This window comes from Pholcus phalangioides, unplaced genomic scaffold (genome assembly GCF_987345545.1).
Source record: "Pholcus phalangioides strain wild (caught in Gottingen) unplaced genomic scaffold, Ppha-v1.0 ptg000017l_1, whole genome shotgun sequence".
NCBI lineage: Eukaryota > Metazoa > Arthropoda > Arachnida > Araneae > Pholcidae > Pholcus > Pholcus phalangioides.
In genome coordinates this window covers 26,160,966-26,186,761 of record NW_028301610.1, presented here as the reverse complement: position 1 = coordinate 26,186,761, position 25,796 = coordinate 26,160,966, and the positions used below count along the sequence as shown (strand labels likewise).

Here is a 25,796-nt window from a genome sequence, read left to right as displayed (position 1 = left end):
TTCAGGGTCACACCTCCTTACGAGGTGAAGCTGGATACGCCCTCAAGAGAATGAGCCGTCACTTTTCCTATCCACTTTATAATGTATAAACTCGCCATTAGATGGCGGTCAGCAATATTAATATATTGCAAAAAATAACTTTTTATACCCACCATGGCAATTTCTGCACAACTGCAAATGCAGTCAGCAGAGTAATGATGAAGAGGTTTTAATGTGCCACAAGGGCACCGGGGTACCTCGGTCAGATGAATTATGGCTTTGGCTTTATGATTCAATTGTTTTGCATAAGAGATGTGGCATCGTTGTGAGCGCGGCTTTTTAAAGTTTTAGACGTCCCGATCATGGAGGTTTCCTCCATGCGTCCCGATATTATTCATTTGTATGGTGCGACAAAAATGATCAAAAAAAAATTCATTTGTATATGGCATGAGAAGGATGTCAACAAAAGAGTTGTCCAATGTTTGAGTTTGTAGTTCATCCATAGAGAAATTTATCTATATAATCTATATACACTTTAAAAGCTCGATGTCTTCTCGACGGCTTAAGCGTCTCAAAATTGATGAAGAAATCATTCAAAGGCTAGAAAAGCACCACATATATACCTGTAAAGTGAGTGGGATGTTCATTCTCGGCTATATAATTTGCATATTCATATACTGCATAATTAGCAAATATTGTATACATTATGCGTGCGCTGTAGTCCTCAGAGGCATACATGCACCTCGTCCATATTCCTCTGCGCAACTTCTAACGAATTGGTGTATGTTGTGAACCTAACGTGAAGTTTGTGTCTTTGTAATGCTTATGTGTAGTGCTGCCATCTGCCATCAATTTTTTCTAATATGAATGAAGTGTAATGATTGAGTAATTGTAAGATTGTAGGCAAGGCCGTCTTAAGAGCATCAAGGGCCCCCGGGCCAAGTGATTTTTCTAAGTCCCTATCTGACAAACTTTCGGAAATTTCAACCGGTTCTATTTTTTCTGAGCCCCCGGGCCCATGCGTTAAGACAGCACTGATTGTAGGCCTGTTGCTCTCTATAAAGTCTCGCAACACAGTGCAACCAGGGCCGGATTAACCCATATGATGGCCCTGAGCACTCAAGTGATTTTGGTGCCCCCTTTACTATTAACCCTAATGCATGGCCCAGGGACCTCATGACAATTAGATCTGATTACAATTTTGAGAGTAAGTATGCAAATTGGTAAAGTATTTTTAGGTGATTACGAAGGGGAAAAAAATCATTCTGCCCTGGCACTATGATGCTGCAACTCAGGAGCCTGAGTTGCTGTGGAGGCCTCATGATATGTTGATCTGGTTAAAATTTTGTTGAGATTAAGTGTGCAGATTGGTAGGTCGTTATTTATAGCTAGTTAGGGGACAAAAAAATTGCTTTGAATAGAAGGGCCGTGATGCTTTTGAGACGGCTCTGGGCAGTGCTGTATTAATGCATTGCCCACCCAGGTATCTCAAGAGAAAAGGGGCCTCATAAAAATGACATTCGGTTGAAATTTTCCAATCATATAAAACTCAATATTTTTACATTTAATAATTCAAATCTACTTAATTCAGTTGTTTTAACACTTAAACTGAGGCAAGTCTATGTGTTAAATTAATAATTTTCATGAAAAAGAATCATAATTTTTTTTCTTAAAATAACAATGATAGAACTTCAAATAGGTATAGTTTTTTTATTCAACACCAAAAACACATAAATACCTTATACAAAAAAGTATGAATTACTTGGGACCAGCCATTTAAACTAATTCGGAAAAAATTGTCGGAAGTAATAGTTAATAAACATCTCAAGGAAGAAATTTTTACATTTGCAAATTCTCTCTCAAATTTTGAAACATTCATTGAAAGTATAAAATAAGTGCTGAAGACAAGCTTTGAATAAAATTAAAAAATAATAATAAAGAAAGAAAAAATCTGAAATGTATGTAGTGTTACACGTAATATAATTACTGTTGCTTTCTGATTATAGAAAAAAAATATTAAGCTCTGAGACGGACTGATTGGGTCCCTAAGAGCTCCAGACTATGTTTTGTTTTATTTTGTATATTATTTTGCAATTAAAAAAATAGTTTAGAATTTACCAGGTAGGGCCTGAGAAAAATCACGTGGCCCTGAGGCCTATTATGCTCTTGAGACGGCCCTGGCTTACTTTATAGAAATTGAGTGAAATCTTGATTAAAAAACTAAGCATTAACGCAAGTTCTTGTTCAAAATTAGTTTCTCTGGTTTTGTGTCGCACTCAGGGTCACAATTAGAAAGACAAGAATTTACTCTGTCACTTGGGGTCTGATTCATTTGGGCTCTCCCACCCCGTAATTTTTAATGGAGAAAGCGTAAAGTTTCTGGTCGTACGCTCTGAGCTTTGGACCCCCCCCTCCCCCGCCCTTCCTTAGTTGCGGCCATGGCCAAACTTTCAATTAAGATCAAGATCTTCAACTCTACAGTCAAATGCACTTAAAATTTTAAGGTTTTCTACCGGATGGTTGATGCTGGGAAAAATAAATTTTACATTTAAAAAAAAATGAATTTTTTTTTTTTTTTTGTAGTGCCCCCTTTTCCTCCTGATGCTCTAAGCATGTGCTTATTTTGTTTAATGGTTAATCTGGCCCTGGATGGGACAATCCAGACACATGTTTCAGTAAACTAGATGAATGTTTGAAGAGAATGCAAGAATTTTTAAAGAAAAAAAAGAAAAACTATACTAGGTTCGTATCTCCCCAGACACTTTGCCTTGCCATCCTCCTTCTGAAGAAAAAAAAATTCCGTACTGATCATTAGGAAACACCACTTTACGCCAGTGCTGTCTATTCATGGGCCTCAAGCGTGGCCCCCACATCCTGGAGCAGGGCCTCCAGGCTACTTCACCAAACACCAACTTTGGCCATATCACTATATTGCAATTTAATGCCATTAATGAGTTGGGTTGGAAATTAAGGAAACTATCTCTTGGTGGTTGCCTCAAGCTTGTTAGGAAAATATCTATATTCTCCTCTGGGTTTGAACCTGGGATCATGACTGCAACCTTCACAGTGGTAGATGAGCATTTTACCACCACACCCCTAATTCACTTAAGGGCCTCTAGGCTGGGACCTTTGGCAGGGTGCCCGAGGCAAGACTTTTCATGGGCCCCTGTATGGTTAATTTTTATTGTGAAAAACAAAAAATAATGAATATTCTTTCAGGCCCCGGGGCTAGAGCCATGTCAGTCCCACTCTTGTGGGAGCCTTGCAAAAATGAAATATGGAAATTTTCAAGAGTAAGCATGTAAATTCGCCAGGTAGAGCCTCTGGAAAATCTCTTGGCTCGGCAGCTCATGGTACTCTTAACTAGGAGTCTCGCTGTAGACTAATTAAGGTATTTTATATTTTTTTGTCCTTAGTATATGTATACATATTATATATATTATAGTAGTCCATATAATATGTATAACTTGAAATTCAAAAAATTATTTTCAAGGATTTATTATGTTTGACAAAAATGGATTTGCTTGGAGCCTTGGGAATAAGTGAGAAAAAATGCCAGTTATTGATGGAGGAGGTTAGTCAGGCATGTGCCACAACTCCAAAAACGGTAAGTGCAAAAGATATTTTTGAAACAAACATTTGAGCTTTTTTTTAACCCCTTCGCTTACAAGGAGTTGGCAAGAAATTTGGATGATCTTTGTTTGATGAATGGGAGATAAATATAGTAACCTTGTCCTAACCTAACCGCACGTTAAAAAAAAAAGGAAAAAAGTGGAATGAAAAAAGTAAAAGAAAGGGGAAAAAACAAATGTAAGGAAAACAGTATAATAGACAAGTACAGATAAAAGAGAGGATAGAGATAAGAGAGAGAATAAGTATACGAAGTAGATTTCTCTTTTCACCCTCACCCTGCCTGTTCTCTCTTTTGCTCTATTTATATAGTAGAGGGATACATCATATGTGGGGAAAAACCACTAATAATTATTTGTGGTTTTACCATTAACCACCAATGCTATGTAATGTACATGTATATAGATCAGTGTTCCTCCAACTTTGTGTGCCTAACACCCTTCCCTTCCAATATTATATTGATATTTTTTAATTTTGGAAATTATTGTACAAACATTTTTATGTGGTTTTAAAGTTGTTGGCATAATTTTTATGTTATAGGCTTGTAATATGCTAAAGGAGAAGAATGCAAAGTTTTCTAAAGGCTTCTTTCCAACGTCTTTGTCAGTTCTGGATTTTACTCTCTTAGGAGGACTTCTCGTTGGTAGTATAACAGAGGTAAATTTTGAAATATAGTAAAATAAGGAATAATTAAAAATGGGATTGAATTAAAGTATATGAGAGGGATCTGAAGCAGAAAAACATATAATGCCAGTTTGACTTGCTAGATAAATTTGTTTATTGAGGTTAATAACTTCTTGAAAAATAGATGTCACAAAGCAAATTTTTAATTGTAAAAAACAAATGCAAATATAAAATTACGGAGATCCCATTAATTTTTTTCGTACTGCAAAAATAGTTAGCATAGCCCTCGGTTCTTGTTCATGGACGACAACACTTGTACACATCAGGCTCAACTGGTCAATGGTTATCTGTAAAGTAAGAATATTCGGTATACCGATTGGCCAGCCAGATCTCCTGACCTAAACCCTATAGAACATATCGGACACTCTTGGGAGGGCAATTGCATCTCACCATCCCCCTCCGAGAACCATTCCGGAGCTGAAAACTGCATTGCTGCAGGAGTGGGACTGATTGCCACAGGGACTCTTCAACCGTCTCGTGTCCAGTATGACGTCGCTCTGTGCGACCTGTCTGACTGTGGGAAGGGCCATACCCCATATTAGACTCATTTTCTGTTCAATCTCGCAATGTGGATTTTGGACATTCTTGCAATGATGAGCTTTACTGACAATCATGCGTGTGTACTATGACTTTTGTATGGTATATCTCTTTCTTTGTTATAACTGTGCATTCGTAGCGAATTTCATCGAAATCTGTCCATTAGTTTTTCAGAAATTCAACATTATGTGCTGATTCTCTTAATTTTGCACACAAGTGTATTATACAACATTAAATATTTTTCTGGTGTGAGAAAATTTAACTTTTTTAAAATGGATTTAAGCATTCAAAACGAAAATATACATATATATATATACATTAAAATAGGCAGCAGCTGTGAATTAGCTGCAAGAGCAGAAAATATGCCACAACTTTACAGGAAATTAGAGTACATTTTTTAAACAAATTTGCATTATTTATGTATGCGAATGAATCCCCCATTTTTAATGTGATGTGTGAATGTGTTAAAATGATTATACTTCACTTCAAAGTTCATCAATAGTGCAATAATTCTTTAAATAATAAAATGAAATTCTGTTTATAGATTGCTGGTCCTCCATCAGTTGGTAAAACACAGTTTTGTTTCATGCTCAGTGTTTTAGCTTCTATGCCACTGGAGTATGGTGGACTTGATGCAACCGTCTTATATGTCGATACAGAATCTACATTTTGTGCTAGAAGGTATATCTCTAAGTATTGTTCTTTTAGTTACAATTAAAATAGGCCAGGGAGAAAAATGTTTTTCAAGGTTGTATATTTCTGTGAACATTTCCAAAATTTAATTACCCTCAAAATACTTTATTTTTAAATTAATATACTTCTCTGCCACCACTTTTCCTATTTTTCAACAGCTCTGGAAATCGTGCAAAAGAATAGAATTTAGTACCTCTCTGTTGTTTTTCTTCCTGACCTCCTATTTATTATAAAAATGCTTCCTATTAAGGTTTGTTTCTTTTTTCCTTCATTCTCAGAAATAAGTAAAATTACAGGACACACCAATTTCATACAGTAAGAGGGTGTGTAATTGTTGTCATCCCGTTTTCTGAGAAACTGGTTCACACTCAATGCTGTATGTTTAGCATTATGTATGAGCATGTCATGATGCAGAAATCACTTAACTGACTTCTACAATTCTGGGTCTTTCATTCCCTGAAAAAAAAGTCTGATCTTGTAGTATAAATTTAAAGTGGATGAGCCCTTTGATGTCAAAGAAATATCAATTTCACATTTAATTTGAGTTCATCAACATGGGCTTCAGGGAAACTCCAGTCATTGCTTCAAACTCTTCAATTGTTGGAATACAATCAAACATGATCACATTGTGAATTTGTTGAATAATGCTCAAGACTTGCCACCATGTTTGAATTGAAAAAACTATTCATAAACCCTTGCTTGGCTTAAAATTTCTTTAAAAGTCTCTCAATGAGAGGCCTTACAGAATAAAATGACCTTAAAAAAAATAACATGGTCTTTCTAAAAGAATGCTTCTCAACCAACTGATGCAAAAGATAGTATCTGCATGAGGTAAAAGCATATTGGAAGTAATACCCTATTATTGTACATAAAATAAGTATTATAGAGAAAATTTTAAAATATGTGCAATAAACAAATATGGTAGATATATTTTTATCCATTACGTGCATTGGAATTCAGGGGGGGGGGGGTGTCTGCCAATTGATTAATCTATTTTCCCATAGGCTTGTATGAAAAATGTTTTCCTCCAAGTTTTATATTAGTAGGATAATGCATTAGTGTCAGATTGTGAGGACCACTGTATAATTTAATGTTTTTTTTATTCTTCATGGTAAGACTAAAAGTACATCATTACACTTATAATAAATATTGTCTTTGATGTTTCATATAATGTATGTTTTTAGGGTGATAGAAATAGCTAAATCTCGTCTGCATTTAAATGATGAAGATTTTTTACCCTTTTCATTAATGGATAGAATTTTTGTCTGTCCAGTGACAACTTCTAAAGCATTGAAAGAAATGTAAGTTCATGTTTACGCAATGTGTTTGCTTGAGTAAAAAAAAAATTATTGAAATTCTTATTCTCTCATATTTTGTGCATGCTGATGTATGATTTTGTTATATTTTTTGCTTAAGATAAGATATTTATTTTTTCACACTATATATAATTTCACATACAGTAGAATTTCATTTATGCAGAACTCTCTCTCTGTTTACATCTATCAATTTTTCTAACAAGGAAAGGGTCCAAAGGTGTCATCCTCAAAAAACTATGAAAAAAATCAAGTACATTCATCTCACCCAGAAACACATAAAGACAAAAAATTAGCGGCGGAATGCAATTATTAAAGCCACAAAAAATTATTAAAAATGACAACAGTTGGCTACTCATCTCTCGCGTTTCTTGGTGATATCTATTAAAAAAAATTTCCCCTCTTTCCTCAGAAGCCGATGAATGAGTCTTTAATAAGTTACTCTTTTGCAGTTTATTGCAAGCACACTGTGCAAATTTCCTGACATATCAGCCATTCATGCTATCAATATATCTAATAAGGATGGCAACCGGTTCTGGTGCAGTAGGTAGAGCGTTGGATTGGCAATTTGAAGGTTACGAGTTCAATTACAGCTCATCACATTTTTTTTTCAATTTCTTTATTTATGATCTCTGATTTATTTTTCTTGGCTATTACCCAGTAATCAGGTCGTCCCCCAACCATGAACATGTCGAGACGTCTTATGCAACCGCAAGTTGTGGCCCCAGTTCTTACTGATGGTCGTTCACATGTATAATATAGATTTTGTTTTTTATATTTTTTATGTAGCACAAGAAAAATTAATTAATTTTCCTTATTTTACAGACTATATGAAATAGAGTGTGAGGTAATACAAAAAAAAGTTAAATTGATCATTATAGATTCCATTGCTTCTTTACTGCGCAAAGAGTTTTGTTCTTCAACTGAGCGTCAACAGATGCTTTTGGAAATATCATCAATTTTAAAAGATATTTCTGAGAAATTTGATATTGTGGTAAGTTTTATTCAAAATCAAAATAAAGAATAAAAGTATCGAAATATTTAGGATGTAAAGTTATGCTATTTATCCTTTATAAAGTTACCTAAACATAATAATTTAGGATAAAGGTTGAGTTTCATTAGTTAATTTTTTATAGTGTATGTACCAATAGATTTTCCTTTCCAACAAGAAATTTCTTTTAATTATAGCGGAGGATTCTCTCTCGTATCTATTGAAGTGGGAAATAACTATTTGATGCTTTGTAAGAGAAAATGAAATTTTATTAACAGAAAGAAAAAGATTAGATACTTATAAATACATGTATGCTTGATAATAATGACATTTACTAAAATTTTTGCCTTGGATAAGCACTTTCATAAAATATCAATTTATTCATGAGCACTAGTTGCGGTTTTGTGAAACTATCATTAAAATATCACTATTTGTGTCAAATAGGTGTTTGTAACAAATCAAATATCAACATATTTTACAAACTTTGTCAACTCAACAGAGGATGAAAATGTCACAGGTACTTTATTCCTGTTTATTTTAGTTCTGCCTTTAAAATGTTATTTTATTGAGTGTGTAGAAAAGATCATCCCAACCTGAAAATTAAATGTCTTGTATTAGGCACCTTTAACTGTGGACAAAATGCAAGCCTCATTTGAGATTTTAATGAGGCCAGTGGGCCACTATGCTATAAATATAAAATCAGAAGCCACAAATTAAGAAAAAATTCAAAAATAATCAATATGAAAAAATACAAAAATAATCAATATGAAAAAATACAAAAATAATCAATATGAAAAAATACAAAAATAATCAATATGAAAAAATACAAAAATAATCAATATGAAAAAATACAAAAATAATCAATATAAATGAAAGAAACAACATTGTTGTCCAATGTTGTTTCTTTCATTTATCACAAAGCCCATAAAAATATGGTTGCCTTATCCTAAATACAGCAACCCAATAGAAATAAAAAAAAAACTAAAATACACTGCCCATAAAAATATTATTCTCATTCATTTAAGTATGGATAGCTTCTCGATTACTTCCGTCAAGTTTTCAAATTTCCTTATAAAAGTGCAGGAATATTGTGAGAGAATTTAGAACAATAGAAGGTAAGCTATTCCATGTATTTACAACCCTATTAGAGAAGAGTTCCCTTGCAATAAAACAATCAAATTTTCCCTAACCAACCAAAACTGCTGTCCCAGAGTCAGAGCATGTGAATGATGCCGTAACAATATTTTGTGATCCATCATATCGATCCCATTAAAAATCTTAAATATTTCAATCGTATATCTCCACGATGCCGATGTTTTGCCGAAGAAAACATATTCAATGAATCATGTCTCTCTTCATATCTCAAGCCCTGCTGCCCACTAATATTCTAATGACTCTTCTCTGCACTTCTTCAACCAAGTCCATACCTTTCTGAAGATGGTCTCCAAACACACATACTCTAGCCCAGAAGCTGTCAGTAGGTACTGATGGCCAATGTCAGTAGTGTACTGACATTGGCCACCAGATTGACTGCCTAACAAGTGCCGCTAGGCAGTCAAATTTTCTCTCCGGAATTCATCTTCGCATACTTTAAACTCTTGTGATTAGTTGCATGTTCCCCACTGCTTGGTTTCTACATTCTAGAAACCAAAATCTGTTGTCTTGTATTGTGTTATAACTAAATGATGTAGTGGATCACTTGAAACACTTACGAAATTCCAGAACTAAAAGACACTGCATGAAACATCCCAGGCAATCAGTGATTACCTTTAGTCAGCGGCTGAGCATCTATTTCATAATTTTCACAAATGACAAAATTATAGTAGAGAATATACATTTATATATATTATTCAATATCACACCCACACTAAAAAAATCTGACATGAAAGAAAATATGAAGTGAATATATTTTTCAATATTTATATAAATTTTTTTTTTCTGTGCATCTAGCTGTAAAGCTAAAAATCTAGGACAATTTTGTAGTTATTTTTGTAAATATTTTAATGAGTCTAACGTGAATTTTTCACTGTTCTGTCATTTCAAACTTTTATAAATTATTTAGGTTTTACTGTCATACCAGATGACAATAATCTAGTTCAAAACATTAGGGATATGAACAAGAGCAATACATCTGTCGTTCCTGCTCTGGGATTGGCATGGTCTCATTGTGTGAACACAAGATTAGTTGCCCAGTTTATTGATAAAAAAAACCGAGAGGTAAATATATATTTTTATTTATGTGAAAACCTATCATTTATGTATAAGATGAATTTGTTTATTCAATGTTTAATTTATTTTTACTTTTTTAGTTGCTATATTTATGGCATCTTTTGTATATTAAGACATCTTTGAATCTACTTCAGTATATTTTTTAATTAAATTATCGAGAAAATATTCTTTATATGATAGTTTCAAAAGTAATTGCAAAAAATAGTTTATAGGATAATGAATCCAATCATAGCATTACTTTAATTACCATAACTTAAGCATGATTAAGTTGCTAAAGTGTGCAGAAAATGTGAGATGTATTTATGTGTGTGTAATTTATTTTTATTGTAAATACTTTTAGAAGACATAGCATCATAATTTAAAGATGTGCCTTGAATTACATCAGTTTATTTTGGATGTAAATTATGTTCAATTTATGCAATGTTTATCTTAGAAATGCTTTCTAAATACAACTGTGAAGTTCTTCTTTTGTTGGCGGGGTATATTGAACAAACTTTTTTGTATAGTAGGTCCTAAGATATTAAAGATGTACTTGCTGGAACGCTTAAATTTTTCCAAAATGTTTGGTTGTTTTATATTCCAGTTTTATTAATTTTTGGTCATTGCTAAGGCCATTGACACTTCTTTCTCTGAGCCACTTGCTTTTAGGCATGAAACCCTGATATAAGGGTATGTATGTACACTGCTCAAAACAATTAGGGGAGCACATGGTTTTAACAAAATTACGTGAAGATGTATACCGATAAGTAACATAAAATGAATCATCCATAATTTAAAGCCTAGCAGGAAACGGAAGAAGAAAACTTCATATGCAAATCAAAGTTCATGACGTCAAAAACCAGAAAAAGCAGATAAGGGCAGAAATCGGGATGTTGCAGAAACGTCTGTTTTACTGCCGTAACTGTGAAATTCGATTGCACAGTATTTTTTTTTTGAGACAAGGTGACTTGAGGATGTCTCAACAACATGATTTACCGGAATCCATGGCATGGCGTGTTATAGGCAGACTGGAATCCGGGCAAACACAACGTAGTGTCACGGACGCTGTTGGAGTCGCCAGAAGTGTTGTTGCAAGGCTGTGGAATCGATTCCAAGAAACAGGAAATGTTAGACGTCGACCAGGGCAAGGTCGGCCACGCACCACTACAGCAACTGATGACCGGTATATACGGTTAACAGCCCGTCGAAACAGAACAGAGAATGCTACGCAGCTGCAAAGACGGTTGCTCTTGGCAACAGGACGAAGGGTGTCCAGCCAAACAGTACGTAATTGGCTTCATGAGGGAGGGCTCTATGCACGTAGGCCAACGGTCTGCATTCCGTTGACCCCACGCCACCGTGCAGCTCGAAGAAGATGGGCTGCTGAACATTGAGATTGGGAGCAACATGATTGGAGCCAAGTGCTGTTTACAGACGAGTCCCGATTCAGTCTGGAGTGTGACACCCTACGTGTTCTGGTATGGAGGGACAGGGGCACTCGAAATAACCCCGCATTCGTTCGGGAAAGGTCACAATACAGACGAGCTGGTTGGATGGTATGGGGTGGAATCAGCATAGGCGGACGTACGGACCTGTATATCGTTCGGAATGGCACTTTGACGGCCCGAAGGTATGCAGTCGAGATACTGCGACCTCATGTCATCCCTTACGCTGGAGCCATTGGAGATTCCTTTGTTTTCCAGGATGATAATGTCCGACCGCATAGAGCTCGTCTGGTGGAGACCATGCTTGAAGCTGAAACAATGCAGCGTATGGAATGGCCAGCGTGCTCTCCTGACCTGAATGCAATCGAGCATGTTTGGGACATGCTCGGACGACGCATTGCTGTGCGACCAAGGCTGCCTGTTACTGTCCGAGACTTGCAGATTGCACTTCTTGAGGAGTGGAACAGTATTCCCCAAAATCTGATCGATAACCTCATCGCATCCATGGCAAACAGGTGTGCAGCAGTCTTAGCTGTTCGAGGAGACCACACGCCCTATTAAAACTCATGCATCATGTCTAAACAGTACTTTTTTTTATCGTTTACATGTAACATCGTTTACAACCAAATTGTTGCCCTAAATCATCTTTTCATGTTTTTTCCATATTTTCAAAGAATTAAAGCTTAATTCCAAATTTTTTTACGTCTTTTTTCTGTATTGCGCATTGATACGTGTGTAGATTATAGTGCCGGACTCGTGATGCGAGGATCTGGGTTCGAACCCCACAGTGGTGGTCGGCTGAAGTTGGTTTTCTGTGGTTCCCAACTTCAAGGCGCAAATGCGAGCCGATCTCCCCGTTAAAAAGTCTCGCCACAGAGAGCAACAGTCCTACAACGATAAATCATTCAACCATAACACTTCACTCATAGTTAGTAAAACTGGGGGCAGATGACAGCACTGCACATAACAAGCATTACACAGAAACAAACTTTACATCAGGTTGCACTACACGTACACGCACATTCCCGCATGTACCGATTCGTTGGGGGGTTCCACGGGGGGGGGGTGCATGTGTGGTGTAGCAGTAGTAGGTAGGGGCTCGGGGATCCATGATGTTCTCAAGTCAGCCACCTCGTTGGGCAATTTGCCTGTTGTGGCGTTGTATTTTGTCCTATCCATTGTATGCCAATACGTGGCTGTCTCGCATAGTTTTCTTCACTTTTTTCCTTGCTCCCCTAATTGTTTTGAGCAGTGTATGTAGAGAGAGAAAATTACAAACCAAGGATTCCTCATGTCAACAGGACACAGTACAGGCTATTGCTCTGTGATAGTAAAGGGTACATTCAGTCAGTATCATTGATGTAACATCATCCAATTTTGTTAACATCTTCGGATTATAAAAGCTATAAGCATACCTTTTTTTTTTTTTGATGAGTTGCATACGTCATGCTGGTCACGGTTTAAAGGATACTCATTTGCATTTGATTGCAAGCTCGACCACCAAAGTTATTAGATCTAAACTATATCGAGCAGATTTAGGATATCATGCAATGCTCTCAGAAATGCAGCACCTCAAAATAACACAGTGCTGTGGGCCACTCTAAAAAATTCATGGAGTGGAGAAAAAAACCACATATGGGCATACACATATAATCCAATTTTTAAATTGTAACATTACATTGTTACCATAAAATGCAAAACTCTTTCCAGCAAAATTATCCAGCTGATATGGATTAGATTACTATTTGTTTTTATAAAAATGTGTTTAACATTGGACAACTTCATACCAATTTTTTTGTAAAATATATTACAATTATATATTTTTTTTAGATTGCCTTAATAAAATCACCTGTTGCACCTTGTGTTGCCATACATTATACTATTGATTGCACAGGTATAGTGCTCAGTGGTGAGTGCTGTTTTTTTTGTTTTTTTTTGACAAAATTTTGTGATTTTAGATTACAAATTCATTTTAATTTACTTAAAGTTTAACCCTTAACTGCTCCCATCATCTATAGATGATTGACAAATGAAAAGATCAATACAAAAAAGGATGGGTACCAAATAACTCGTGAGCATCAGTGTTATGTTAAACAACAATAGTTAGAAAAATCTCCAGTATTGCTGCTAAATTACTGAAAAAAGTTATAATTCTGTATTCAATCAGGCCTGAATTGTACAAAAGTGAAAACTCTCTAGTGTTGTTAGATTATTATGTAAGAATTTATACATTAATGTTTATAAAAAAGAATTGGTAAATGATAATAAATATACACCAGCTATTCCAACACCATGGCACCAATGCATTTCAAAGGACAATCTCTAAAATGTTTGAAATTACCTAACCAACCAATCATTGTGCTATTGCACCAGCTCTTGACTAATAATACCCCAACAACAACAGCCAATCAGGAAATGAGCTAGTTAACAAAATTGCAAGTATAAGAGTTCAACTTCATTGCAACCTTAGCATCTGAATTTATCAAATGTATTATCATGCTGTTTGCTAAGCAACCTATGAAGAAGTGTCAAACCAGTATTTATGAGGATCCTACGACAGCGAGATCATATAGTAGATTTTTAGCTCTTTCCTTCGAAGATTGCACCCATTATGTGTCAACACCTGCATAAGAAATCTAAACCTTTTTATTTGCTATTCCTATTGATAATAGCATCTAAGAGATCATAATAGTTAGTATCCTTTCCCTGTCATTTTGATCACATTAAATTTCTTAGAAATTTTTAGTCAACCAAGTTTGATGGGTTTTTTTTTCATGTATAATTGTAAGTTGGTAAAATACAGTGTATCCTGATTAAGAAATTGTCCTCAAGGCCATACAATTTGTTTAGAGAGAGATAGCTTTTTCTCATCTCGAGATATCAAGGAAACAGTTATTTTCCGGATATTATGCTGAGGTGAACTCCGAAAGAAGAGTCATCACGTCTCCACCGGAACTCGAACCCAGGCCCTCTTGCATACCGGGCAAGCATGCTACCATCTACACCACTGAATGAATGAACGCCAGAACTTTGCCACTGGACTTATCCTGTTGCCGAGATCTCTTCCAGCCCAGCTTCGTGGCAGAGTCTGGACAAACCATCTACACCACTGGAGACATGACCCTGTCTTCCTTATTTCACGCACTGTGGCGTGAGGCGCTGAAGTAGAGGCATTAGTAGCCTCTCTTAACTTCAGGAAATGGCCCCGGGGTGGGACGGTTTAGAGAGAGAGAGCTTTTTCTCAGCCCGAGATATCAAGGAAACAGTTATTATGCTGAGGTGAACTCGAAAATCAATTTCTTTAAATAAGAAATTTTTGAGGTAACAAGTGTATACCAAACTTCGGTTGACTAAATTCTTAGACCCTATAAACAACAAAAATGACAAATAAAAGGTGTTTAATCCTTAGTTATATTTTGTCACATGAGTTCCGCCTTTGGAGGAACAATTACTAGATATCAAGGAAACAATAATTTTCTGATATGTTGAGCTGAACTCAGAAAGAAAAGTCATCACGTCTCCACTGGGACTTGAACCCAGGCCCTCTTGCATACCGGGCGAGCATGCTACCATCTACACCACTGGAGACATGACCCTGCCTTCTTTATTTCACGCACTGTGGCGTGAGGCGCTGAAGTAGAGGCATTAGTAGCCTCTCTTAACTTCAGGAAATGGCCCCGGGGTGGGACGGTTTAGAGAGAGAGAGCTTTTTCTCAGCCCGAGATATCAAGGAAACAGTTATTATGCTGAGGTGAACTCGAAAATCAATTTCTTTAAATAAGAAATTTTTGAGGTAACAAGTGTATACCAAACTTCGGTTGACTAAATTCTTAGACCCTATAAACAACAAAAATGACAAATAAAAGGTGTTTAATCCTTAGTTATATTTTGTCACATGAGTTCCGCCTTTGGAGGAACAATTACTAGATATCAAGGAAACAATAATTTTCTGATATGTTGAGCTGAACTCAGAAAGAAAAGTCATCACGTCTCCACTGGGACTTGAACCCAGGCCCTCTTGCATACCGGGCGAGCATGCTACCATCTACACCACTGGAGACATGACCCTGCCTTCTTTATTTCACGCACTGTGGCGTGAGACGCTGAAGTAGAGGCATTGAGCCTGGGGTCGAGTCTCGGTGGAGACTGATGACTTTTCTTTCCGAGTTCACCTCATTATAATATCCGGAAAATAACTGTTTCCTTCATACAGTTTGTGTTCACTGAACCAGAAATGTTTCTATATGGCAATGTTTTTCAAAGTGTGTGTTGCCAACCTTTGTCAGAGGTGTCACTACAAGCTGAAGATATTGATTGGTGTGCCTATTTATGCTTTGAAGTGGCTGCTTTTATAAGTCAAAATATCTACTAAACTATTCTAGGGAGCTGCAAATGAATCATGCATTGGGCAAGGAATCCACGGGTGGCAAAAGTTTGAGAACCACTGCTTATATGAGGAAAAAACAGGACTCTGGAAATGAGACTTCTTAAGCTGAAGTGGGGAAAAAGTCTTGAGTGGGAACTATTCAAGTTCCCACTCAAGACTTGTGAACTATAATATACAATCCATGAAAAGCTTGCATCTGAAATTCTCTACAAACAATCCAATTATTTTTACAAATGAACAGATATTTATATATTAAATAACAGATATTTTATAAAAGAGATATTTTTTGGAACTGGCACAATTGTGTTCATAAAGTTTTAGACAGTTCATGGTAATTTTATTTTCTTTTTAGATGACCTCACTGTCGAGACAATTGGTGTAAATCCATACCTAAAAAACATTGTTACAAAAAACGATTGCTTGCAAGAAGAAGACTGTTATTGAATAATTTACTCAAAATTTGATAATCTTGGATTGAGAAAGAATATGGTCAAGGTTTTGTAAATATGAAGCAAATGATGTGTGAATTCAGCTGTATTGTCATATTGTTGAGTGTTTTGTCTGGGTGCTTGAAGGATACATACATCTCTATTACATAATCCTTGTGTACAAAATGATGACAGTCTTCTAGCAAACATTTGTGCTTACTAGAATACTGCCATCATATCGCACCCTGCTTCTAAAGAGACAAAAATTAAAATGTTTTTTAAACTGGTAATATGTTATTGCTCATGTTTTTAATACACATTTCCACTCCAACAAAAAACAGCACTAGCTATAATGATTTTTTACAATAAATGCAAAAACTATAGCTACTGCGATTTTGAACAATTTCACATCACCAGTTGAAAACTGTTTTGCATTGTTTCACTTCAGAAACAGGGGTGAAATATCTGTGTAGCAGTATGTACAGCAGCTCTTCAACTCTGTTCACATCCACCTTTTTTTGTTTAGTTTTTGATATAAAATTTTGTGTATAGTTTCCTACACACTGATAAATTTATAATTTTTATTAACTGCTGTATTTGAAAAGTGTCATAAATAATTTTTATTGCAACTAGATTTTATATGTCAAACACCATTAAAGTATTTTCTCAGAATGAAATTGTGATAGTGATAAGGCAGTGCAATAAAGAGTTGATTTGCTGTCATTTACTGACTATTTCTGAAAAGCTTTTATAGAGGTATCCTCAAAGAAATTTGTACAGAAGCTCTATACTAAAATTTTTTGAGTGTATATTATGTGTACTGAGGTCTCTTATAGTATGTTACTAATATTCTTGGATTAAAAAAAACACTAGAGCAGATTAAACTGTCTAGATCAGTGTTTCTCAACCTGTGCATCATGGATCGTAGAAGCATCACAAATTTCTGTCAAGCATATCAGGACAAGTTGAGAATATTAATGTTTGCTAGGTTTCCATGCCATATTTTGGCACTTTCAGATTTTTTGATCAATTTTGGCCTTAATGAGGAATTTAATCATGTATGTGATATTGACATTGAAGGAAAATTTATTGGTTTTCATGTCATATTTTGGATAAGACAGTAAAAAAAATCATGGATTTTTGTGTATAGAATTGAACACCACTTTTTGTAGTTTCTTTATCATCGGAACTCATCCATTCGATTCACAAATTCCTCAATCTTTGAGAGGCTTGTTGATGCTCACATCTAAAGGCTGTACAACCGATGTTAGCCCACCTGGTATCAAAGCCAATGATGTTTTCCATTTCTTTGCCTCGGCTTTGACATTATCAGTTCTGTGGGGTTTGAACATATCACATACCAATAATGCCAGTTTCTTGACCACTGCTACAAAAATGACTACTGATTGCGGGGGTCGATAATTTATCAAAAACTGACCCGAGTATAAACTCCCCCCCCCCCCCACTTGAACACATTTTTCCATAAAAAAACTCAGCTTATACACGAGTATATACGGTGAATATATTCTTCTACATAATTATTTTCTCATCTGTAGACTGATTCAAGTCTAATTGAAGGGTTTGCTGCAAAAAGGAGGCATTCAATTTTTTGGTTAATTTAGTTATACATATTATCATAGGTAAAAAAAACGGTCTTTTGATTGGTGTAAGAATCAAGTTTCATACTTTAGTTCAGAGGTCTTCAGCCTTTTTCTAGTTGCAAGCACAGCCTGTACCCATCATCAAAAGAAGAGCACCCTTACGGCAAGTTTGACATATGAAATTAGGATTTCAATCCTTGAATACAATTTGTACAAGGTGTTTAATTGGAAGGTTGACCAAATGCTCGTGAGCACAAAATCGGACATGAGTATCGAGCACTATGGATGCTTCAGGGAGCACCATGGTGCTCGTGAGCAATGGGTTGAAGATGCCTGCTTTAGTTTATAAATTCCTCAGCAATTGAACTGGATGTCTTGTTTATCTCGATCAAGGAGGAGGCAAGTTCAGGAGCTGTTTCCTTGACAGGCAAAATACAGTCCATTCCTTACTCTTAGGCTGGGTGCACACATTAGGCAAGCTTAGTTATTGTTGTTCATGTTGATTTGTATGATGCAATGTTTCAATTTGTATATATATGACTAACTGGTGTGCATTGGGTCATACAAATCAACATGAACAACAATGACTAGGCTTGTCTAAAGCTGTCTTGTCAAACTGGTGTGCGCCCAGCCTGAACCATGAGTATGTGTTGGGACTTGTCCAAAAATATGATGGACAGAATGAAATATGGTTTTATCAAGGGCTGAAAGCAGACAATTTGACTTATGAGCCAGTTTTCATGCAAAATTAATTTCCCAGAAAGTGATTAATCATGATTTTGTAGGCATAAAGAGATAGCTCAAAAATTTGCTCTGTGTCCCCAAGAAGTTTTTTCCTTGCTAATGGAGCTAAATCATATGAAAAACAATGCACAGTGACTGAAAAAAAAAGATTTGTTAGAACAACTTTAAAATTTAAATTTTAAAACTAGTTTACCCATAATTGATAGTGGAGCTATACCTCTTTTCCCAGCAAATCCTTCAATTGCATGAGAGGTGTAAAAAAAAAAATCTAATTATATATATATATATATATACTCTTTGTAGTTTACAGCTGTACTCCATCAGATAAGTTCAAAAGTGCTGATGCTCTAGGTTAATCTGTAAGACTTAAGACTAGTCAGAAAATTCATATTTTGGAAACATTGAGACTTCACTGCATTTTTATTGTGTGTGCATATTATCACATCTTAAGCACATCACTGTGCCAAAATATTTATTTTTAACGATCATAGGCTACCAAATTTATTGATGTAAATGATCTGAGTATTTTTATCCAGTAACATATCTCAGTAAAAATAAGAGATGGAGCCTTATCCTCACTTTTCATAAAACAAGATTTTACTTGCCAGTAAAAAAAAATAATGAACTAGCATGTTTAAACATCAACACAACATACCATGAAATGCTTTAGGAAGAAAAAACTGTAACAATTGTATGATAATTTACCAGGAGATAAATATTCATACGCCAGATTTCATATAAAAACTTTTTATATACTAACAAAAAAAAAGTACTAACATTACATAGACTATGTCTTTCAATTCAATTATATATGTTGAAGCTACACAACAACAGATAGGCGGGTATCATTCTCAGTCATTAGCATTATAACATGACTCTTATTATCTCGTTCATTAGCATTATAACATCACTCTTATACTTCACTCATTAGCATTATAACATCACTCTTATTATCTCACTCATTAGCATTATAACATCACTCTCATCATCTCATTCATTTTCAAATAAAAAATGTTACATACAGTGGAAACCACGCTACACATTGGTCAACTCATGGTTATTTTCCAAACACGATTACAGTCACAAAAATTGACATTTTTATCGAAATTAATGCATTTTTATAAACAGCATTTACACTTTAAAATTGGTATGGAAATAATTTTAAAAAATGTAATTGACATAAAAATCTGCTACATGTACAAAGTCAAAAGGAAAGACAATATCCATCACCTTTTTCATTAATAAAAGAATGGTTCCTTCTCTCCGAACTATAAATGTTGGATCTATCTCTGGTAAAGTAACATGTCTAATTAATAAAAAGCAATTGTGGTGTATCAGGTGGCAAACATAGAAATTAGCAAATCTAACTTGGTAGTGAAACGAGATTAAAGAGAAACATAAATCACAAATTTGTTAAGCATTGTTTGAGTTAGAAAGATTTGGCACGAAGAAACAGAAATTAATTATACATTCAAATTATCAGATATGAAGGGTTATACAGATGCTTAATATAAATATGTCATTACTAATTCCTTTTTCTTCACTTGACAGAAAAATTTTTACTAGCAGTCTTTCGACAGTTACAACGTAGGAATTTGCTGCAATGTTTAAACAGTACTCATACATTATATGAAATGTCCTCTATGTGATTTGCCACTAAATGCAAGACAATATATTATTGCATACTCAAATTAGTATTTTGAATACATTGTGTAAAGGTAGATGACACTAAGCCTCAAAATTCTTTTAAACTTATATGCAAGTCAACAAATAATTTTGTAACAGTTTATTTAATGATTGAAAAAATCAATAATTGAATAAATTTTAAGAATCTGTAACCATTCATATCTCATTAGACCAACTAATTATAATAACACATTTGCTCTTTTTCTTGGTACTTATACTTTCAAATTTTATGGTCTACATCAGAGGGTTGAAAAATTCCAATTATACCGCCCCTTTCTTTATAGAATTTTTTTTAATCGTCACCCCCAACTTAAGTCAACCCAAACTCATAGGATCCTATCCAGAGCATCTACTGTCCCCCCCCCCCGGAGTACTTCATCACCCCAGAGGCAATATTGCCCACTTTGAGAAACACTGGTCTAAATTTTTATTATTGATGTTTTTTTTTTATACCTTGCATCGAGAATCAGGTTAGATTTAATTTCCACTCTTGCCACCAGGGTTGCTTTGAATCAATGAAGCATGTTCACTTTACTGAAGATTAACCCAATAGTAATGTTCAGGGACCTTACCTATTAGCAATAAAACAGGGAGGGAAATAGACTTTTTCTTTAAACCTTGTATAGCAGGGGTCGGCAACCAAATTATGCAGAAGAAATAATTAATGGGTTTTATGTTTATCAAATATTGACTCTGATGAAATCATTACATACTTGATTTACTACATGCTATCACTGTCAACCCCAGAAACTGTCTTTTATGACATTATTATCTTTTGATTATAATTTAATGGCAAATATTTTTTTAAATTTCTGTATAAGAAGTTACTAGGCCCAAAGTCCCAATTGACTGGTTGATTCAGATCAATATGCCGACCTCTGCTATTATCGTACTGGCTTAATTACTGTGGGCTTCACAACAAAAAAATGATATTAATAAAAATGAGGTAAGTTGAATCTTAATGGATTGTATATAATGAGGTTATAAATAAGATTGTAAAGTAAATTTAATTTTTTATAATTTAAAAATAAATAGCCAGGGCTTATCAACGTTGAATATATTTTTTAATCTTTTCAACAGAACCATTGATGAGTCATCTTAATTGAACTCTCTTTCAACACTTTTGTACTGTATCCATATAACACTCATTCTCTTAAGATAATTATGCATAGAAACATGCACAAAACACTAAAAATAGTATTTGCAAAAACTGAATTGGTTCTTCAAGTTTACATTCCAACGTGAATAGTCAACAGTTAATACTTACAATATATTATTTTACTACGTAACCACTCTGAAGATTTTTCGCACTCAAAAAGATGAATTTTGTTAAGTTTTTAATATAGTTTTTAGAAAATATGATATGCAAAATTTCTCAGCAATGATCAGAGAAAGATCCAACTGAATTTCGGAAATTCAAAATAGTTCTGTTTAATTAAGCAAATGTATGTAAAATGCAAAATGAAGCAGTGAAAAAGTTGCAAAAAGTCAACGAAACCGAAAATTGCTAAATCAATTTTAATAATAATTTGTTAATTATATAGAGATATTCTATTTCTGTATAAAATATCTGCAATATGACAAAGATATTCTTTTATGTATAAATGGAGTGGTTAGCAGGTTCCCTTTCACATCCAGATTTAGTCCTGCTGGGGATGAGAATGAAACCTTTTAGCTTCTTTTTTTTTCTCAAACCTGACCACATCCCATGTAATCGAAACACATATTAGAAAAAACATAGTTCAAACATGTATTTTTTGTCAACCCCTAAGGGTGCATGGAACACACTCTGCACTGATAATTTGATGCAGATGGTAAACTATAAAATTTAAGGCATAAGCATTTTTACTGCAATAAAGATGAAACTAATGATAAAAGCAAACACACACACAACAATGAAAACTAACAGAATTCATGGTCATCCTTTTGCCTTATGTTGTTCTTTTACAGTTATTTCCCTATAATGATTTTCCTGGTCTATTTTGAGTATTTATTGATATCTTATCCTGCAGTCAGTAATGCAAAGGATAATACTTCCATCAAAACTATTATGTAAACTTTGATAAAAAAAATAATTTGATAACTTGAAACCTATTTCTTTTATTTTAGCCTAGTAATTGCACTTATATTAAATAGAATATTCTTCTAGTCCGAAAAATTCTACACTTTTTTAAGAAGTCATTTATATAAAAATTCAAGAACTTTTTTTCGTATAAAAAAAGCACTGTCTAAATATTTGGACACACATTTTGATGCTTAACAAAAGAAATCTTCATAATACATTTTGAGATGGATAAGATCATATATTCAATTTTATCATAAAACTTTTCAGACATCTGCCATATAAGCACCCTGGTAGTTCTCTTGTAAATTTGCAACAACCAGGTACATAACAGCACAATGTTTACAGTCACATGAAAGTATGATGCATGAAAAATATATATATGCCTGGAATGTGTGAACTATCAAAAATGATAGCATTACATGTCACAAAACATTGATAATATACGAAATTAATTGGATTGAAATTAGACACATTTTTACATGAATAGTTTTTATTCATTTCTGAATGAATATATGTATACTGTATAATACAGTATCAAAAACATATCCTACAGGAAATTCAAAAACTGGACAAAAATGTACTAAACTTACCATTTTTGACTCCCTCACATGCATTCTTAGTTTCTCAATTGACAAGTATTTGTTTGCAAAATCAATGTGCTAAAGTGCCTTAAAAATCATACACAAAATACTCTTGTACTTTTTTCAATAAAATAATTTTTTTCCTCTCATTTAAACATTTTAATCCTCTCTTTATTTGTGATATAACTTGTCATTTCACTTTTTGCAAGATGATTAAAAAATTTTGATTAAGATTAGAAAATGCTATATGATTACAGAAAATGAGACTATACTGTATAGGTATGTGCATTATGAATTTCATAATAAATATTTCAAGTGAAGCAAACTATTCAAATAAATTTCACTTCAGAGAATTTTTTTATGATAATGGTACATATGAAACAAATGTATGTTAGAAAAATTTAAATTTAAAAGTATTTTGATTTTTTTTTTTTTTTGGTTTAGTGATAATTTTTTTTTTCATTCATGGATTTTTCACGCCTTCTATTATAAAATCTAATTTGACCGAGTATCTTTGCATAACTTCTCTAATTGATTCTGTATTCTAGAAATACGACATAAGCTTTCTTCTGGCTGCATATTTTGGTTCTCTGATTGGACAACATCTTGAAGTGGTGTTTCCATAAGATTATTGGCACTGTCAAATAAGCTGGTGGACAAATTTTCCGCCAGATTAAGATTGAAATCAGTCAAATCGTTGGGATCAATATCTAGACTATCAAGTTTTTCAATGATAGCTTCATCAAGAATATTGGAACAACCGCCAACAGTTTGAGCAGGGCTTTGTTCAGCAAGTTCTCCCAAAGGACTGCTTGCTGTTGAGGACAGAGTTTTTGGAATCGCCCCTGTCATGACTGCAGACATCTGTGCTGGAGGTGAAACTGAAGATGCATAACTCATCGAATTATCTGGAGACATGGTCATACCTGGTGAAGGTACAGGTGTCAAATGTGGAGCCTCAGGAGAAAGTGGAAGAGGCATGGTGACAGCAGAATATCTGACAGGCATCATGTTCTGGATAGTAAAAGATTCTCCAGCAGCAGTTCCTTGAAAAATTTATAAATAAGTATTGATTAACCAAATTCAGTAAAGATCTAAGTTACCATGCAGTAATATTTTGATTGAAATAATATAAAATTCTATGAATGGTACAAACTTTTGACTGAACCAATATTAATTATGGTTAACCTGATTAAAGTCATGTTTCTTAAAGAATTAGTATTTTTCTGTCATTTGCAATATATATAGGCTATATCATAGCATGAAAAATCCCAGGCGACAGATCACCATGGCAACTAGAAAATTAATATTGGCTTCTGAAATTTTCTATGTGATTGCTAAATTAGTCTAAAAGGATGACAAAACTTTCCGATTTCATGACTTGTATCTTTTGACATGGGAAGAGGCAGGGCCGTAACTATGGGGGAGGGGTAACAAAAGGGAGGGTGCAACTGCCCCAGCCGAGGGCACAAATTTTAGGTGGGATCAAAAATACCTTTATAAATCAATGGAATTGAACTCCCCCTCCCTCCCACAAAAATCCTAGTTTTTGTCCTGGGAAGAGGATAAGTCCTGGATAGGTTTAAAAAAAAAACCCATTATTTAGAATAGTTTTTCTTGAGCAGAAACCATGCCTAGCTTCTAAGAAATCTGATTGGTACCAAACAAGAAAAGGGTCTCAAGGCGACATCTTCAAAAAGTTTTGAAAAAATTACCACTTATTCTACTCATTTAAATATGCACAAAAATATAAAAAAATATGATGGGAAATTATTATGGGTCACTCAAAAAAATAGTAAATATTAATATTTTAGATGCCAAGAAAGGCCAAGAATGAATTTAAAATTCTGCAACTCCAGAGTGTTAGAGTGATATAATTCAAACAACACATGATCAACTGCAGCACAGACAAAGAAAGAGAAATAACTAGCTTCAGAAAAATAACTTATCAAATTTATCACATTTATCGCAATGTATACAATATCTCTACTTGTCTTTTCTCACTGATCTGTGATTAACGTATTGGTAGTTTAAACAAAATTAACTGCAGTCAATCCTTGTTAAGGTGGTTAAAAAAACCTGTATGACAGAGCCCAAGAAAATATAATGGACAGAGTTGCCAACTGCTACGAACTGTTCATTGTTTCTGCGGACGGCGGCAATAAACTATGGAGCTACTGAAGACACTCTAAATACTATGGAAATCAGTTTAAAAAAATTGGGTCTTTGAGTTTCTTGCAGTGTTTTACTTTTTAGTTTTTCAAAGTTGCATCTCAATCTTTACCATAGCAATGAATTCATACACGAATGTGAGAGAGTTCAAGAAAAGGCAAACTTGGATCCAACCTCTTTTGTCTATGTATAGAAAACAATTTGTAACCCATAAATCATCTAAACCCATCGCTCTACTTGATGACCACACGCGCAAAAACCTGTTTTCCTTCAAAATCACCACATACTGTGGGCTAAAACTAGATATTTAAGTGGTTCTCTCAACGTGGCGGGTTCTGGATCCACCTTTATTTACATAGTACATGGTCGAGCTCCCAGAACTTGTGTCTGAAAGAATGTTTCGTTGAAGGTGCTGTAGGAGCTCTGATACAAAGCCAATGAGCGGCCCACAAGGGCATATGCAGGTTGGGATTATATTGAATATTCATTAATTATTAAGGGACTCTGCAATCTCGACAAGTTGCTTCGGGAGATGGGGCTCATGTAGCCTGATCCTTCTAGGTTCCAGTGCCAATGAGGTGCTGTATTTAATGAACTTTCAATTAAAAAAATTAAACTTTTGAGTGATTTTTTTATTGTACTATGATTATAT

The 25,796-nt window shown here is 34.5% G+C and overlaps 2 protein-coding genes across 13 annotated transcripts in view; one reads left to right on the top strand and one right to left on the bottom strand.

Moving 5' to 3' along the window:
* The first annotated feature begins 165 nt into the window (after positions 1–165).
* Positions 166–17,173, top strand: LOC149072611 (DNA repair protein RAD51 homolog 2-like). Of its 4 annotated transcripts, none has more exons than XM_089246558.1 (10): positions 166–609; positions 3,473–3,586; positions 4,150–4,266; positions 5,375–5,511; positions 6,708–6,824; positions 7,662–7,830; positions 8,272–8,344; positions 9,890–10,044; positions 13,311–13,389; positions 16,220–17,173. In XM_089246558.1, the coding sequence occupies exons 1-10, from the start codon at positions 526–528 to the stop codon at positions 16,309–16,311; spliced, it is 1,137 nt and encodes a 378-aa protein (XP_089102684.1). In that variant the 5' UTR covers positions 166–525; the 3' UTR covers positions 16,312–17,173. The 4 variants fall into 4 exon arrangements, with proteins under 4 accessions (XP_089102684.1, XP_089102687.1, XP_089102686.1 ...); XM_089246560.1 differs by lacking the exon at positions 166–609 and adding an exon at positions 1,109–1,186 and having other exon boundaries at positions 16,220–16,408; XM_089246559.1 differs by lacking the exon at positions 166–609 and adding an exon at positions 3,283–3,370 and having other exon boundaries at positions 16,220–16,408.
* Positions 17,174–23,382: 6,209 nt separating this feature from the next.
* LOC149072610 (embryonic polarity protein dorsal-like) overlaps positions 23,383–25,796 on the bottom strand; it is a 45,920-nt gene continuing 43,506 nt past the window's right edge. For all 9 annotated transcript variants that reach the window (XM_089247165.1, XM_089247169.1, XM_089247170.1 and 6 more), the window contains one exon: positions 23,383–24,018. In XM_089247165.1, the coding sequence (XP_089103291.1) occupies positions 23,468–24,018 (551 nt within the window). In that variant the 3' untranslated portion in view covers positions 23,383–23,467. The remainder of the gene's footprint in view (positions 24,019–25,796) is intronic.